General features: G+C 39.3%; 1 protein-coding gene across 12 annotated transcripts in view; it reads left to right on the forward strand.

Annotated features, from left to right (window-relative positions):
- REV1 (REV1, DNA directed polymerase) overlaps nucleotides 1-16924 on the forward strand; it is an 87103-nt gene that overhangs the window by 14068 nt on the left and 56111 nt on the right. For 11 of the 12 annotated variants that reach the window (XR_002342523.1, XR_002342524.1, XM_021087184.1 and 8 more), the window contains 2 exons: nucleotides 9712-9772; nucleotides 11293-11419. Coding sequence is in view for 10 of the 12 variants with exons in the window: in XM_021087184.1 (XP_020942843.1) it covers nucleotides 9712-9772; nucleotides 11293-11419 (188 nt within the window). In the remaining 2 variants the exon portion in view is untranslated. Of the gene's footprint in view, nucleotides 1-8424; nucleotides 8448-9711; nucleotides 9773-11292; nucleotides 11420-16924 lie in introns of those variants that run through there. The other variant, XM_021087183.1, reaches the window with a different exon arrangement.

Genomic DNA, 16924 nt, shown 5'->3' on the forward strand with positions numbered 1-16924 from the left:
TCATGTGCTTAATGTGCATTTGTATATTTTCTTTCAAGAGATGTCTATTTAAATCTTTTTCGTCCTTTTTTTTTTGTCTTTTAGGGCCACACCTGCAGCGTATGGATGTTCCCAGGCTAGAGGTCAAATCAGAGCTGTAGCCAACAGCCTGTGGCATAGCCACAGCAGTGCCAGATCCGAGATGCACCTGTGACTTACGCCACAGCTCATGGCAATGCCAGATCCTTAACCTACTGAGCAAGGCCAGGGATTGAACCATCGTCCTCATGGATGCTAGTCACATTCATTTCCACTGAGCCACGACTGGAACTCCACTACTTGGATTCTTAACTTGCTGAGCCACAATGAGAACTCCCTAGATTTTAAAATATTTTCTCATTCTGGGCCTTTTACTCAGTTGATTGTTTCTTGCTTCACATTTTAAAATTTTGATATCTTCCAATTTATTTTTTCCTTGTTGCCTGTGCTTTTTGGTGTCATAGCCAAGAAATCATTGCCAAATCCAGTGTCATGAAGTGTTTCTTCCTATATTTTCTTTTAAGAGTTTTACAGTTTTATTTTAAACATTTTATTTTTATTGGCCACAGTGTGCAACAGCTTGATGTGAGACCTTAGTTCCCAGACCAGGTATTAAACCCGGGCCACAGCAGTGCAAGTGCAGGATCCTAACTGAGAGACCACCAGGGAACTCCCCTCTAAGAGTTTTATAATTTAAGGACTTACATTTAGGTCTTAGATCCATTTTCAGTTAATTTTTGTATGTGGTGTAAGATAAGGGTCCAGCTTCATTCTTTTGCATGTGGATATCCAGTTTTCCCAACTTCATTTGTCCAAAAGACTTCCCCCCATTGAATGGTCACAGAGAAGCCATTTTAAATATACATGTCCCTGGAATGGGTCATACCTTAAGCCAGTTCTTGTTGGCAGAGAATTGACAGTTGACTGAGGTAAAGAAAGAAGCCCTGATGAGAGAAACATGATGAGGAGAGATGTTGAGCAGCAATTTGGTGGGAGCCACAGTAAACTTGTCTTGTTTTGATCTCACCTGGTGATGGTCTGGGTAGCCGCAGGTTGCTTTCTTTGTGTTTGTGTCACGTCCATGGCATATTATACTACTGTAATACGCTCATCCATTTATCCATTGCATATTCATTTGCATATTCCAGTTGATTGAGCAACTATTTCTTTCCTATTAAAACGAAGATAAGATAGACATATGGCTAGAGTAATGAGACTAAGTAAAAGCCACTTAGAGTCAGCTTCATTACTTAATAGTATACTTTAGTGTTAAGAATATGTAACCAGTAGATTAACACTAATGAATATGTGTTTGGGCATTTTCTGCATTTGTAGTGGGGATTTTGCTGGCGTGTGATGAACTGACAGTCTTCAACTGAAGATCACAGATGAATGTTAGAATAATGTTCTAACATTATTAGAACCTCATAATGTTAATAACCCTTTAGCAAATACATGAAATACTACTTTTGCATGAAAATGATTTTTCCTGGTGATTAACATCATTCTGTGGGGAGATATTAAAATCCACGAATAATCATAGTAATGAAGACAGAAGGAAGTTCTTTTTAGGGGCATTTGACAGCCTTTTAAAATGCACATGGGAATTCCAGAGTGAATTGATGACAGTGTACTCCAGTAGAGATGGAATGAAGTTAGGGGGGAAGTATGTATCAGTAGTTTCGATACAGTTTTTCATAAGCAGGACCCTCCCAAGATTCTTTGTAAGAGCATGGGAGAGTCAAACTATCTTAATCAGACCCCAAATAATCTAAAACTTACAGAAGCAGGGTCGCTAAAGTTGAAGTGGGTTTGGAAAGTAGAACTTTCCTTGCTTGCTTTTATTTACCCCCAGCTCTTGTTTCCTCCTGCATCCAGCTTGTGGCCCTGTAGAGATTCTGTGGAGCATTAGTCACACTTTGTTTTATAGCTGAGGAATCCACCTGCTGTTGGACTCACCCCAAAGCATATAGCCAGGCAGCAGTAGAGCTGGAATTAGAGCCCAGATCTTGTGTCACTAAGTCTATTGTGTTGTAGACCATGAATAGGTTACTTAAATTAATGACATTTGTATTTTATGGTCTTCAAAGAGTTTCCACATATGTGATCTCATTTGACTTTCACTCTGTGACCTGACAGGGTAGATTTGTATAAACTCATGTTTATTAGGGGAATGCCCAAAATGCTAGTGTACTTTGGCATACATGAATGCATTCTTTATTTTTTTAACTAGTTTTTAAAAACCCAGAAACTGGCTTTTACATTAACGCTTGGATAGGCGAGGTTAATAGGCTACTTTAGGTTGTGTATTACAGTCTCAGAAATGTTTATTGTTTTCATCAAGGCCATCACACATTGTGGAACTAGACTGGGAAACCAGTCTGCAGGAGTTTCATCTGAAAACTAGAAGGCAGTTTTTACTTCAAGTCCTGCTTGATTTTAAAGGGCATTCTCTTAGTGGGCCGGGTCATAGGAGGACACGTTGTGATTTAGAAGGTTGCTTGGAACCCGGAGGTTGTGTTATTTCTGAGGGCTGCTCTTTCTGTCAAGCTGAGGTACCTGTTCTAGGGAAAGTCCTATTTGAAGAAGCAGATCAGTCATCTATTCTCATATGACTTCCAAGGCATGGGCAGAGTCACTTTCTAGAATCCTTGCTGGTTAACAGATATGTGGCAATACCAGCATCCAGGTTAGAAGTATAGGTAACCTATTCTCTGGTTTCACACTCCAAAGGTGCTGATCTTATCTGTGTATCACTTTGGGGAGAGGCAGTGTCTTATCATACTGCTGACTTATTTTTTTTTTTTTTTGTCTTTTTAGGGCTGCACCCATGGCATATGGAGGTTCCCAGGCTAGGAGTTGATTTGGAGCTGTAGCTGCCAGCCCCTACCACAGCCACAGCAACGACAGATCTGAGACTTGCCATGGCTCGTGGCAATGCCAGATCCTTAACCCACTGAGCGAAGCCAGGAATCAAACATGCATCCTCATGGATGCTAATCAGTTTTGTTTCCACTGAAGCATGATGGGAACTCCCATGCTACTGACTTTTAAACAGCACAGAATAAGATTGGGAATCTCTGGAAGGATGTTTTAAAATGAGAGAAAGAGAAGATTAAATATGCAAGGTATAGTTTCAAATATTGATATATTTGGGATACATTGTACTCGAGACATAATACTGCTCCCATGCTTCAGCTCTTACGCTTAAGTTCATTTTCTTTATTCACCAAGAATGTATTGACTTCGTGTCATATACACAGTCCATGGTAATTTTATGTAGAGTATATTTTCCATTCAGTTATGTTTCAAGTATCAGAAGGGAAATAAATGTAACTCTCGCTGAAATGAGTGCAGTATGAGCAGTCTTTGATGCTGTGTGCATATCTGCAGACGTGAGATAAACCTACTTAGACTGCTTGCTTCTTGTCACCTGAGCCTCCTTTTCGTTTGGCCCTACTCTTAGATTGTCTGGAAGCTTTGCCAAACACAGGGTTGGCCTGTTTTTGTTCTTGACCGGCATTTTAGATCTTTAGTTTCACATTTTATTATTTTTAAAAATTTTTAAATTTTATTAAAATTTTAAAGTTTTAAGTCATTTATCCATAAATCTAAAAATAATTTACCATTTTTAGTGAAGTATAGTTGCTCTACACTGTTACATGTTACAGGTGTACATTATAGCGAGTCAGTTTTTAAAGGTTATACTCCATTTAAAGTTATTATAAAATATTGCCTAGATTCCCCGTGTTGTACAGTATATCTTTGTAGCTTGTTTTATACCTAATAGTTTTGTACCTCTTAATCCCTACCTCTAGATTCCCCCTCCCCCATGTACTTCTCTCTACTGGTAGCAACTGACTTGTTCTATTTAAGTCTGCCTCTTTTTTGTTATATTCACTAGCTTCTTATAATTTTTAGATTGCACACATAAGTGATATCACACGATGTTTGTCTTTCTCTGTCCACATTATTTCACTTGCATAATGCCCTCCACATCCATCCATGTTGCTGCAGATTGCACAATTTTCTTCTTTTTTGTTTATGGCTGAATAGAATTCCATTGTATATATACGTGTACCAATCTTCTTTATCCATTTATCTGTTGACGGATACTTAGGTTGCTTCCATACTTGGCAATTCTAAATAATGCTGCTGTGAATATTGGGGTGCATGTATCTTTTTGGATAGCTATATATAAAAAAATGAAACCTGAACGTTCTCTAACACCATATACAAAAATAAACTCAAAATGGACTAAAGACCCAAGGTAAGAAACTGTGAAACTCTCACAAGAAGACATAGGCAGATCTGTTTCCTAAAGTAAAGGAAATGAAAGCAAAGATAAATAGGACCTAATTAAACTTAAAAAGCTTTTGCACAGCAAAGGAACCCGTTGACAAAATGGAAAGACAGCCTACTGAATGGGAGAAAATATTTGCAAATAATATGACCAATAAAGAAGTAATATCCAACACATAAATAGCTCATACAACTCCACATCAAAGAATAGATTTAATATTTTAGATACTGTAGTTTGCTTTATACTCCATAGTGGTGTTTTTTTGTTTTTGTTTGTTTGTTTGTTTTTTAACACCCTCCCCCACTTACTGTCAAAAATCTTCCATTTAAGTTCCCCTTAAGTTCCTGTGTAGCCTTAGAGTTTCCTTGACTGGTGCTCATTTCTTTTCATATTGTAAAGTTCATGTTGGAACTCATACAAAAACTCATGCTTGTGGTTTCATTAATCTCAGTAGTGCCTAGCATAGCGTGTGATTTATATAGGGGAAGTATCCTTTTAGCTTTGCTCTGTAGATCATGTAGTGTGGTGTCCTCTTTATATGGATTCTGCATCACTTTTTTTTTTTTTTTTTTTTTTCTGTCTTTTCTAGGGCTGCACCCGTGGCATATGGAGCTTCCCAGGCTAAATCAGAGCTATAGCCGCTGGCCTACACCAGAGCCACAGCAACACGGAATCCGAGCCGCATCTTCAACCTAAAAACCACAGCTCATGGCAGTGCCGGATCCTTAACCCACTGAGTGAGGCCAGGGATCAAACCCACAACCTCATGGTTCCTAATCGGATCCGTTAACCACTGAGCCATGATGGGAACTCCTGCATCACTTCTTAAACACCATAATTGTGTTGTGAAATGTAATTTCTACAGCATTATACTAAACCTTCTAGCATCTCCCCTCTGACAGAAGAAAATTAGACAATTGATGTCATCCAGCAGTGACGGGGCTGGTTAATTGGCCACCGTAGTATTCAGCAAAGACCAGATTTACAGTTAGATGTTTACCCCAAATCCACTGTCTGTCATGGGCCATCTTAGTCTATACATGGATTATTTAATGAATTTGATTGGACAAGCTGACTTACATCTTTTCTGGAATACGTTTAAAAATGCATGTAAATAAACAAATGTAGAACATCCAAGTTGTTACATAATCAAATTTCTGAGGCTGCAGTACATTATTTAAGTATGTGGATATAGCAGTCTTAATTTTTTACATTTAGTTTCTGAAAAGAGTTGTTCACTGTGTCTTGTGCAGCGCACCAAAGGGAACTCTGGTTAGTAGTCAGCCACTCAGATAATAAAGTAATTGAGACTCAGAGAGATGAAGATTTACAAGATATTAATGAAGCCAGTTAAAGGCAGAGCCTGGATTAGAAATAATTCCTCTACCACTAGTCTTTTATTTATAATTTTTTTTTTTTTTTTTTTTTTTTTTTGTCTTTTTTTGCTAACTTGGGCCGCTCCCATAGCATATGGAGGTTCCCAGGCTAGGGGTCCAATCGGAGCTGTAGCCACCGGCCTACGCCAGAGCCACAGCAACGCAGGATCCGAGCCACGTCTGCAACCTACACCACAGCTCACGGCAACGCCGGATCGTTAACCCACTGAACAAGGGCAGGGACCGAACCCACAACCTCATGGTTCCTAGTTGGATTCGTTAACCACTGCGCCACGACGGGAACTCCTATTTATAATTTTTTGATTCACATATGTTCTATATTATGCTGCAAACAATAACAGATTGTTGTAGTTTTATTCAGTTTTTAACATTGATTTATCCAGGTATGTAGTTTTACTTGCTGCATTTGTTTTCATTAGTATTGAGCTTCCACCTTAGAGAATTTTCCTTCTACTTAAGGGATCTCCTTTAGAATTTTCTTTAGACAGGTTTGCTGCTGGCATTAAGCTCTTAATTTGCCTGGCCTTTATTTCATCTTTCCTGACTGAATTTGTCTCTAGGTACAGTTCTAGATTAGTAATCTTTTTTTTTTTTTCTTTTTTTTTTGTTTTGCTTTTTAGGGCCACACCCATGGCACATGGAGGTTCCCAAGCTAGGAGTAAAATCAGAGCTATAGCTGCCAGCCTACACAGCAACGCCAGATCCAAGTCACATCTGTGACCTCCACCACAGCTCATAGCAACACCAGATCCTTAACCCACTGAGCAAGGTCAGGGATCAAACCAGGGTCCTTATGGATCCTAATCGGGCTCATTACTGCTGTGCCACAAAGGGAACTCCAAGTAATCATCATCTTTTAGCACTGTTGTCTTCTGGCTCTCTTGTTTCTGTTGCAAAGGCAGCTGTCTGTTTAATTGCTGCTCCTTTGAGTATTTTGAATAGAATCTTTATTTTTCCCACCCATGGAAGCTTTTAAGATTTTTTTTTTCCACTTTAGTTTTTCATAGTTTTACTATTATGTGTCTAGACATAGCTTCTATTTTTTCCTGTTTGGGGTTCATTAGTCTTCTGGAATTTGTGGCTTGATGTCTTTAATCATTATTTCTTTAAATGTAACTTCTGTTTTTCTTCCCCACCCCATTTTTTTTTCCCCTTCATTTTTTGGCTCCCCCCACCGTACCCCCCTGGCATGTGGAGTCTCCCGGCCAGGGGTCAGATCCAAGCTGCGCTTGCAACCAAAGCTGCAGTTGTGGCAATGCTGAATCCTTAACCCATTGTGTGGGCTTGGGATTGAACTTGCATCCTGGTGCTGCCAAGATGCTGCTGATCCCTTTGAGCCACAGCAGAAACTCCTACTCCCCAATTTGTTTAAATTGAACTCTCTCAGTATCGTCTGTATCTTGTGCCCTCATGTCCATATGCTCCATTCCTTTGTGCTTTGTCTGGACATTTTCTTCTGACTTATTCCAGCTATTCTTTTTTTGCTTTTATCTGTTTATTAAACTCTTAATTTTTAATACTGTATCTTTCAATTCTAGAGTTACCATTTAGTCATTTCTAGTATTTCCCAGTTCTTCCAATATTCTGGAATTTGTCTTTCTGTTTTTGAGCAGAATAAACTTGGTTACTTTAAAGTCTACTTGAGGAGTTCCCATCGTTGCTCAATGGAAACAAATCCGACTAGTATCCATGAGGACGCAGGTTCATTCCCTGGCCTCACTCAGTGCATTACGGATCCTGTGTTGCCATGAGCTGTGGTGTAGGTTGCAGATGCAGCTTGGATCAGGTGTGGCTGTGGCTGTGGCTGTGGCGTAGGCTGGCAGCTGCAGCTCCAATTTGACTCCTAGCCTGGGAACCACCATATGCTGTGAGTGTGGCCCCAAGAAGAAAAAAAAGAAAAAGAAAAAAATAAAGTTTACCTTAAATCCCATATCTAGGTGTTCCCGTCGTGGTGCAGCAGAAACAAATCTGACTAGGAACCATGAGGTTACCCTGGCCTTGCTTAGTGGGTTAAGGATACAGCATTGCCTTGATCTGTGGTGTAGGTCACAAACACTGCTCAGCTCCTACGTTGCTATGGCTGTGGTGTAGGCCGGCAGCTGTAGCTCCGACTCACCCCCTAGCCTGGGAACTTCCATATGCCATGGGTGCGGCCCTAAAAAGCAAAAAAAAAAAAAAAAAAAAAAATCCCATATCTGGAGTCTCTGTGGGTCGTCTTTTTGTTTGTTTGTTTTTTTGTCCTGGGCAAAATGGCAGTCCTGGGCTTCTGGACGAACACATTGGGTAGCCACACCCTTACATTGTCACATGTAAAAGGCAAAATGAAAGAAAACAGCCCCATTCTCCTCTGGCCTCTACCACACTGGATGGGGTTATCACTTTGCCTCCTGTTCTCTGAGCTCTTTCTACTGTCCCCTTGTTTCTCTGTTGGACTCTTTCTGCGTGTCTTTCAGGTACCTTTTAAGAGCGCACAGGAGTTCCCATCATGGCGCAGTGATTAACAAATCTGACTAGGAACCATGAGGTTGCGGATTCGATCCCTGGCCTTGCTCAGTGGTTAAGGATCCGGCGTTGCTGTGAGCTGTGGTGTAGGTCAGGGACTTGGCTCAGATCCTGTGTTGCTGTGGCTTCCCACGTTGCTGTAACTCTGGTGTAGGCCGGCATCTGCAGCTCTGATTAGACCCCTAGCCTGGAAACCTCCATATGCCTTGGGAGTGGCCCTAGAAAAGGTAAAAAAAAAAAAAAAAAAGGCAGACAGAAAAAAATCATAATTAATGTAAAGTCAGCATGGAGAAACTAAATATTGTATTTATACTAAGAATAGAAATATTCGAAAGAAAATATCTGCTGATGTGTATGGAAAAGTCTGGCTGTTTTAAGGTGTTACTCAGTAAAAGATTCTTTTAAACCATATCAAATTCAATTTAACTTAGATAATGTGTAAGCCTTCTCCAGTGGCATATGGTAACCATTTGCTATTAACCTATATGGTTACTAGACGAAAAATGCTTAAATGGAGATATTAATTTTGTGAAGAATAACACAGTCATGTCCCAAGATGGAGCCACTTGGGTTAGAAGAATTTGACTTTACAAGGAGTTTCATTTAATGCCTGCTTTGATTTCTACCCTGCTTGTTACTAAGCCAACCGATACTTGAGATGAGCCATTTTGGTGGCTTTATGGTACAGCTGATCGTGTGTTGCCATAAGGAATGCCAGGCTTATTAATTTATTATCGGTGATAATCTTTCTGCATCATGTCCCCTAGTCGTATTGCTTTGATTGACCTCTTTCAGGATTTTTGCATAATAGATGAATTATACTATGAATGCACTCTTACGTGTTCAGGATGTAATAGCAAAGACAGAATTAAAGAGCCACATTATAGGGCCATTCATGAAGGAAAATGTTTCCTTAGGTTCTGTTAACACTAATTACTGTCAGCAAGTAAGCACAGTATGTTAGTTGGATTTGGTGATGTTTTATGTATGTGGGTGTTAGGAGTGATGCTCAAAGATGCATAAAAGTTTTTTCCTATTAAAATTAATTTTTTCTTTTTTAAGGGGCACACCTGTGGCCTATGGGGGTTCCCAGGCTGGGGGTCAGATTGGAGCTGTAGCTGCCGGCCTACACCACAGCCACAGCAATGCCACATCCAGGCTGTGTCTGCAACCTGCACCACAGCTCACTGCAACATCGGATCCTTAATCCCCTGAGGGAGGCCAGAGATCAGACCTTCATCCTCATGGATGCTGGTCAGATTCATTTCTGCTATTTTATTTATAACTATTTTAAATAGTTATAATTAAAACTTATCTGTAAGGAGTTGTGGGGGAACAAACTTCACTTGTGAAGCAGGGAAATGATATACCTTGAACTTTCCGAATGGAACATTTGGATTTATTTTCTTGTTTCTCTTGATATTGAAATAAAATGTCAATTAGTAGTACACTGTGTTAGGAAAATGACATATTTCTTTTTCTTTAATACAGACGCTCCACCATGAGACGAGGTGGATGGAGGAAGCGAGCTGAAGACAGCTGGGAAAAATGGGTGTGTTTTAAAAGAATAAAAATAATTATATTGAACTGTCTAGGTATTTTTCATTATTTTAGTTTATAATGTGGTTTAAGGCATTTTCTAAATTGTAAATCACTTGAGACACCAACTCTGTGTTTTCACAATGTGCTGAAAGCTTAAACTTTGAGAAATTTTGTCCTGAGGAAATAAGTGTTCTGGTGCGCAAAATTGACTTGTATGATAATTTTATTGCGACATTGCTAATGATACTGAGAAACAGGAGAACACAGATATCCAGTGATAAGGGATTTGTCAAGTAAGTTATCTCTGTGCAGTGGGATAGTATGCACCTATCATCTGCTGTTTATTTCTTAACCTGGCAAGATGGCCTTGACAAAGAGCATGTATTATAAAGGAATGTTACGTATGATCCTGTCTGTGTAAAACCTCTCTGTTCTGAGGCACAGAAATGAACTTTGAAAGTTAAGATCCCGAAATGTTAACAATGAATGGGATCACAGCTAATTTAAATTTTCTTCTTTGTATTTTCTGAAAAAAAATATTTTTGATAGCATGTAATATTTGAATAATCAAAAAGTGAAATCATTTCCAGTTTGGAAAAATATAAATACCACTTCTAGACACCTACAGCTTTATTTTAAAAATGTTCTTAATAAAGTAAAATTAGTAAAGACTTAATTGATCATTTAAATTGGTGAAAGGTAATTATTTTTTAATGATTTTTTATTTTTTTCATTATAGCTGGTTTATGGTGTTTTGTCCATTTTCTGTTGTATAGCAAGGTGGCCCACTCACATACACACGTATACATTCTTTTTTCTCACATTATCATGCTCCATCATAAGTGACTAGATATAGTTGCCCATGCTATAAGCTTAATTATTTCAATGTTCAGGAAAGCTGTATCTGAAGTCATAGCTTTGTAAAGGTTTTTAGCAAAAATTATAATGTTTTTATATTTTTTAAGATTGGTGTTATGAAAATTAGTATTACTCTCAAATAGATTGATTAGATCCAGAATTTAGCCATTGAATCATTTGCTGTATTCTTATGTGTGTCTATGAAGGACTACTGATTTGTCAGACTGCTTCAGTTTACCTGAAGTTATTAATCTTTAGCTTCCTGTACACAGAAGATAGTGGAAGCCAGTCTAAAATACACTCTCATTGACCACTTGTCAAATTTTTATTGGTTTAAACTTCAGTCTAATTTTTTGCTTGACTTTGTAAATAAGATCACTGTTTTGTGATGTTAAATTCGTTACTCTTGACTTAACTTTTTCTTTTACCACTGAAAACATGTAATACTCAGAATTGAGTTGACATAAGGAAGAGCCTCTCTTGACCTGAGGTTTTATTGCCCTGTGTTCTGATTCATGCGTATTGTACCTCATGTCATGGGTAATCATGCCTTGGTCACTAGCACAGAATAAAGCCTTTTATTATTTTTTTAAAATAAGAATTTAAAAAAAAGAGAAACAGTCTGGCAAGAAAATAAAACATGTGATTGGCTTCCTTTTTCTTTAATTCTAGGGTGGGTATATGGCTGCCAAGGTCCAGAAATTGGAGCAACAGTTTCGATCAGATGCTGCTATACAGAAGGATGGGACCACATCTACGATTTTTAGTGGAGTTGCCATCTATGTGAATGGATATACAGGTTGAGTACTTTTTATTCTTAGGTACCATATTTTGACATGTACTTTTATTAGGATCGACAGTGATTTGTTTTCAGTTGTTTTTAATTCTTTATCTTCTGCGTAAGGAAGTCAAAGGTAAAATCCTCTGCTTGGACACTCCTCCTTCCTAGTTTCTTTCCATCCCTCCCGTACCTGCCCCCGTCTTATTTTAATTTTTATCAAAGCATCTAGTTTTTAAAAGTCAAATGAGGTTTACAGTGAAAAATTGTGGTCCTCCTACTTCAACTAGCTCACCACACATTTGTGAGGGCTTGTAAACTGTGAGCTTGAATAGCATGGGATCTGGTAGGGCCATTTTATTGGTAACTCTTCTGCTGTCATTACCGGAGGTCCTTTGGGGCTGGTAGAGGAGGAGGTGTGGTGTGTGTGTCAGATTTCCCAGAGTCTTGCCTAGAGAAGGGTGTAAATCCAGCTGCTGCATTCTGGTTGCCAGGAGGGGAGGAAAGGGCCAGAATTCTGTTTAGGCAGTAGAGTGCCCTTCAATGCTCCTGTTCTATTTTTTTTCTCCTCTACATCCCTTTCTCCTCTCTCCCCCCACCTCGACTGTTATCATTGAGTCCAGTGTCTGAAAGGGACAGGATAGTTTTTCCCTGTGAGATAGGGAGGAGATCTGGAATTGTAATTTAGAATTTAGCCATGAGCTTCCTGTTTTACCACCTGTCCACAGGTCTGCTCTTGGGGGTGCCCAGTGCCTGCCTCTGCTTCATGAGTCTCTCTGGGTTTCTGGCACCAGGCACCCTCCTCTGGGCAAACACACAACTGGCTTACCTCTCAGATTGAATCTTTCTCTGATCTGCACTGTCGGTTACCACTTGTCTATTGGCTGTTAGTTTTCTCTTCATTCTCTTGAGGATTCCCTTCCTCTTAAGATGATTTTATTGTGTTTTTCCAGGTGAATGACTGTAAATATTTGTGTCCATCTGTTATGTTTTTTCCTTTACACTTCTCAAGTTGGCTGCTAATATGCTCATCTTTGAGGTCTCCATTTATCACCTCCCCTTGGCTATCTGATTGTCTTCCTGCTGCTGGAGGTGACTTCTCCCAGTTCTGGGGGGCTGTGGCGCCTGGAATTTCTTCACATCTTAGCATTTATTAGATTGTATTGAATTGCCTATGGATAAACAAGAACAAGAGCTGCGCTTTCGCTTCTTCATTACTCCTTGGTGCCTCTGCAGTGACTGGTCATAACCACTCGGAGTATTTGTTGATTGCAGTTAAGTTTTAGTTAACATTTGCCTTGTCGAGTTTTATGAGGCATCATTGACAGTTTAGTCTAAGAATATCGTCTTAAAATGACTGCCGGTGCAAGTTTGGAAAACGTCACATGTAGCTTTTATAATTAGGTATCTTAGACCATTCAAGCTTCTCAGACTTTCCTGGGATGCATTATAAAGGATTAAAAATGCTAATAAAAAGAAACACTGCTTGTTATATCAGCCATTTATGGAACCCCCCAACTCACGGGGGAGGTGAATTTCTTTTTAACATAAGAGGAAGAAAAAAAGATTCTTTGTGTGTGTGTGGCATGGGGGAATGAATATTGTGGTGATCATTACTATGAGAATTTGGGATTCTTATTTATTTCATCACTAATTTTTGTATGACCTTAAGACGTTTTCTCCTTTGGACCCATTTAATTTGTACCCCTTACTGTCTATCCTTTTTTAAAGCCAGGGGTAAAATATTAATTTTTTTTGGCACCTGTGGCATGTGGAAGTTCTTAGGGCCAAGGATCAAACCCACACCACAGCAGTAACAATGCAAGATCCTTAACCTGCTGAACAAAGGGAGCTCCTTTGTTCTTGTTGTTAGGATTACATTATAACTCTACAAGTAAAGTTCCATTGTGTTGAATTTCATAGGGACACATGCAAATTATAGTGATAGAATTTTTTTAGAAATATTGCCAGTTTTAGTGCACACATTGCAGCTTTATAGGTAAAACGGAATCTAACAGTCTCTTTAATGAATCAGCAAGTATAGTGCTTTAGTTGCGATGAGACAAGTAGGGAATACTGTGTTACTGTTGATTTTTAATCGTGCTCCTCACAAGCTATAGCCGATATTCCAGGTTTTCTTGATTCTGTAAAGCTCTCAGTTCTGCCACCTGAACTTTGGTACTTCCCATCCCTTCCAGTGCAGTTAGCTTTGAACTTGATTTTTGAGATAAAATCCCCCATCTTCTGGATACTCTGCTTCTGTTAACTTATTCTGTCTTCTCTCTAAATAGCATCTTTTCCCTTGTAAGGTTAACTTCTTTTCCTTTCATCCACCCCCCTCCCCTTTTTTTGGCCACCCTGTGTCATATGGAGTTCCCAGGCCAGGGATCAGATCCGAACCACAGTTGCAGCCTGCGCCAGATCCTTCAACCCACTGTGCCAGGTTGGGGATTGAACCCGTGTCCTGGTGCTGCAGAGACACCACTGATCCTGTCGCGCCACAGTGGGAATTGCTCATCCCTTTTTTTTTTTTTTTTTTTTTTTTTTTTTTTTTTTTTTTAATAAAAAATGTTTTGACTGTGGATTCACATGCAGTTGAAGGAAAAAATACAATGAGAGACCATGAACCTTAGCCCAGGTTCCCCTAATGGTAACATCTTAAAAAAAAATGGTAGTATGTCAGGAGTTTCCTGTCGTGGCTCAGAGGTAACGAAGCTGACTAGTGTCTTTGAGGATGTAGGTTCAATCCCTGGCTTCGCTCAGTGGGTTAAGTATCTGGTGATGCCATGAGCTGTGGTGAAGGTTGTAGATGGGGCTTGGATCCCGAGTTGCTGTGGCTGTGGTTTAGGCCGGGCAGCTATAGCTCTTGATTCAACCCCTAGCCTGGGAATTCCATATGTAGTGGGTGCAGCCCTAAAAAGATGGAAAAAAAAACAAAAACAGATAGTAGTAGTATGTCATCCTGGAAGCTGACATTGATGCAGTCAGGATGGATACAGAACATTTTTACATGAGGTTCCCTCCTGCTTCCCTTTAATAGTGACACCACTTCCCTTCTGCTCTCAGCTGCTCTTTAACTGCTGGCAACTACTAGTCTGGCCTTCATTCCACAAATACTACATGAATAAAATATACATTGTATAACCTTCAGAATTGACTTCTTTTTACTCAGCATAATAATGAGAAGAGTCATCTTAGTGGTGTGTATCAGTAGTTTTTTCCTTTTCATTACTGGTTGTATTCTATTATATGGATGTTTCACAGTTTAACTGTTCACCTGTTTAAGAATATCAGAATATCTGGGTTATTTCCTTTTTTGGTTGTTTTTGTTTTTTAAAGGGCCGCTCCTGCCGCATATGGATGTTCCCAGGATAGGGGTCAAATCGGAGCTATAGCTGCTCGTCTACACCACAGCCACAGCAATGCCAGATTTGAGCCGCATCTGTGACCTACACCACAGCTCATGGCAATACCAGATCTTTAACCCACTGAGTGAGGCCAGAGATCTAACCTGTGTCCTCATGAATGCTAGTCAGATTTGTTTCCACTAACCATGATGAGACTCTGATTATTTCCTCTTTTTGGCTATGAACATGTCTTTACAGGTTTTTGTGTAAACATAAGTGTGTAATTGCTGGGTTGTATGGTAGTTGTATGTATACTTTTTTAAGAAATTGCTGAACTGTTTCACAAGTGGCTGTACTATGTACATTCTGACTAGCAGTTTATGAGCGATCAGTTTCTTTGCATCCTTATTAGCATTTAGTGATTTTTATTTTAAACATTTTAATAGGAATGCTGTGGTAATATCTCATCATGGTTTTAATTTGTATTCCACTAGTTTCACAACCTCACCAGCATTTTGTAAAGACAGGTTGGTTTTTGTTGATTTTAATTTAGAGATTCTAACATATGTAGAGTTATCTCATGAGAGTTTTAATTTGCATTTGCCTCATGGCTAATGATGTTCAGCATCCTTTTATGTGTTTATTTGCTACCAGTAGATCCTTTTCTGTGCACGTGAAATGTCTGTATTTGTCTTTCACCTGTTTTCTGGTTGGATTGCGTGTTTGTTTTTTCTTACTGTTGAATTTTGAGAGTTTTAAAATATGTTTTAGATACTACACCAGTGTTAGATATGTGATTTGCAGTTATTATCTTCCAGTCTGTAGTTTGTCTTTCACGCTCGCAGTCTTTTGCAGAGCAAAAGTTTCTCCCTTTTTTTTTTTTTTGTTTTTAACAGCTGCACTTGTGGCATGTGGAAATTCCTGGGCTGGCGTCTCAGAGCTGTAGCTGAGGTTTATGCCACAGCTACGGCAACACTGGATCTGAGCCTCTTCTGTGATCTTTGCCGCCGCTTATGGCAACACCAGATCCTTAACCCACTTAGTGAGGCCAGGGATCAGACCTGCATCCTCACAGAGACAGTGTCAGGTCCTTAACCGCTGTGCCACAACAGAGACTCTGCAAAAGTTTTTAATTTTGATGAAGTCCAGTTTATCAGTTTTCTTCCTTTTATGGATTGTGCTTTCAAGTCAGAAGTCTTTGCTTAGGACTAAGTCCCAAAGATATTCCCCAATTTTTTTTTTCTAAAAGTTGTAGATTTATGTTTAAGTTCACGGTTCATTTTGAATATTTTTGTTTGTTTTTGGTGGCCTGTGGATATCCAGTTGCTTTAGCACCATTTGTTGAAAAGGCTGTTCTTCCTCCATTGCATGACTTTTGTACTTTTGCCAAAAATAAATTGGGCCTGTTTCTGGGTTCCCAGTTCTTTCCTCTTCGTCAGGACCACGTGGTCTTGATTACTGTGCCTGTATAGTAAGCCTTATTATCAGATAGGGTGATTATTGCCATTTTATTCTTCTTTGTCAAGACTGTTTTCAGCTCATTTCTAGGGCCTGTGCTTTTCCACATAAATTTTAGAAGAAGCTTTTCTGTGTGTGCAAAAGAAATACTTTGCTGGGATTTTGATGGGAATTACATTAAACCTATAGTTCAGTTTAGGGAGAATTGAAATCTTTAAGTTTTCCAGTCTTTGGACCTTCCATCCCATTTTACTCTACATTAATTAATTACATATATTTTGACTGCTGCTTGTGTGTGGACATGTATGGATAGAGATTTCGTGATGGAGAATGTTGATCTCTGGGCATTAGACATGAACAGAGGCAAACAGGTGGTAACACAGAGGAGAAGGAATTGCCTTTGGAGTTAGAGTGAATCCTTCATAGAAGAACTGACTTTTTAAACTGGTCTTGGGTAAGTTGGCATTTTCTAGATGAAAATGGGTAAAGGCATTCTTATCCTAACCTCCCTTTTAACTATGAGTCTAATTTTGCTTTTTGTCTTGTTTTGTTTTGTTCGTTAGTTTGTTTTGCTTTTTAGGGCCACACCCATGGCATATGGAAATTCCCAGGCTAGGGATCAAATCAGAGCTACAGCTGCTGGCCTACACTACAGCCACAGCAACAGGGGATCGGAGCCATACCTGCAGCCTACACCACAGCTCATGGCAATGCTAGATCC

The sequence above is a fragment of the Sus scrofa genome, chromosome 3 (genome assembly GCF_000003025.6).
Source record: "Sus scrofa isolate TJ Tabasco breed Duroc chromosome 3, Sscrofa11.1, whole genome shotgun sequence".
NCBI classification, from domain to species: Eukaryota; Metazoa; Chordata; class Mammalia; order Artiodactyla; family Suidae; genus Sus; species Sus scrofa.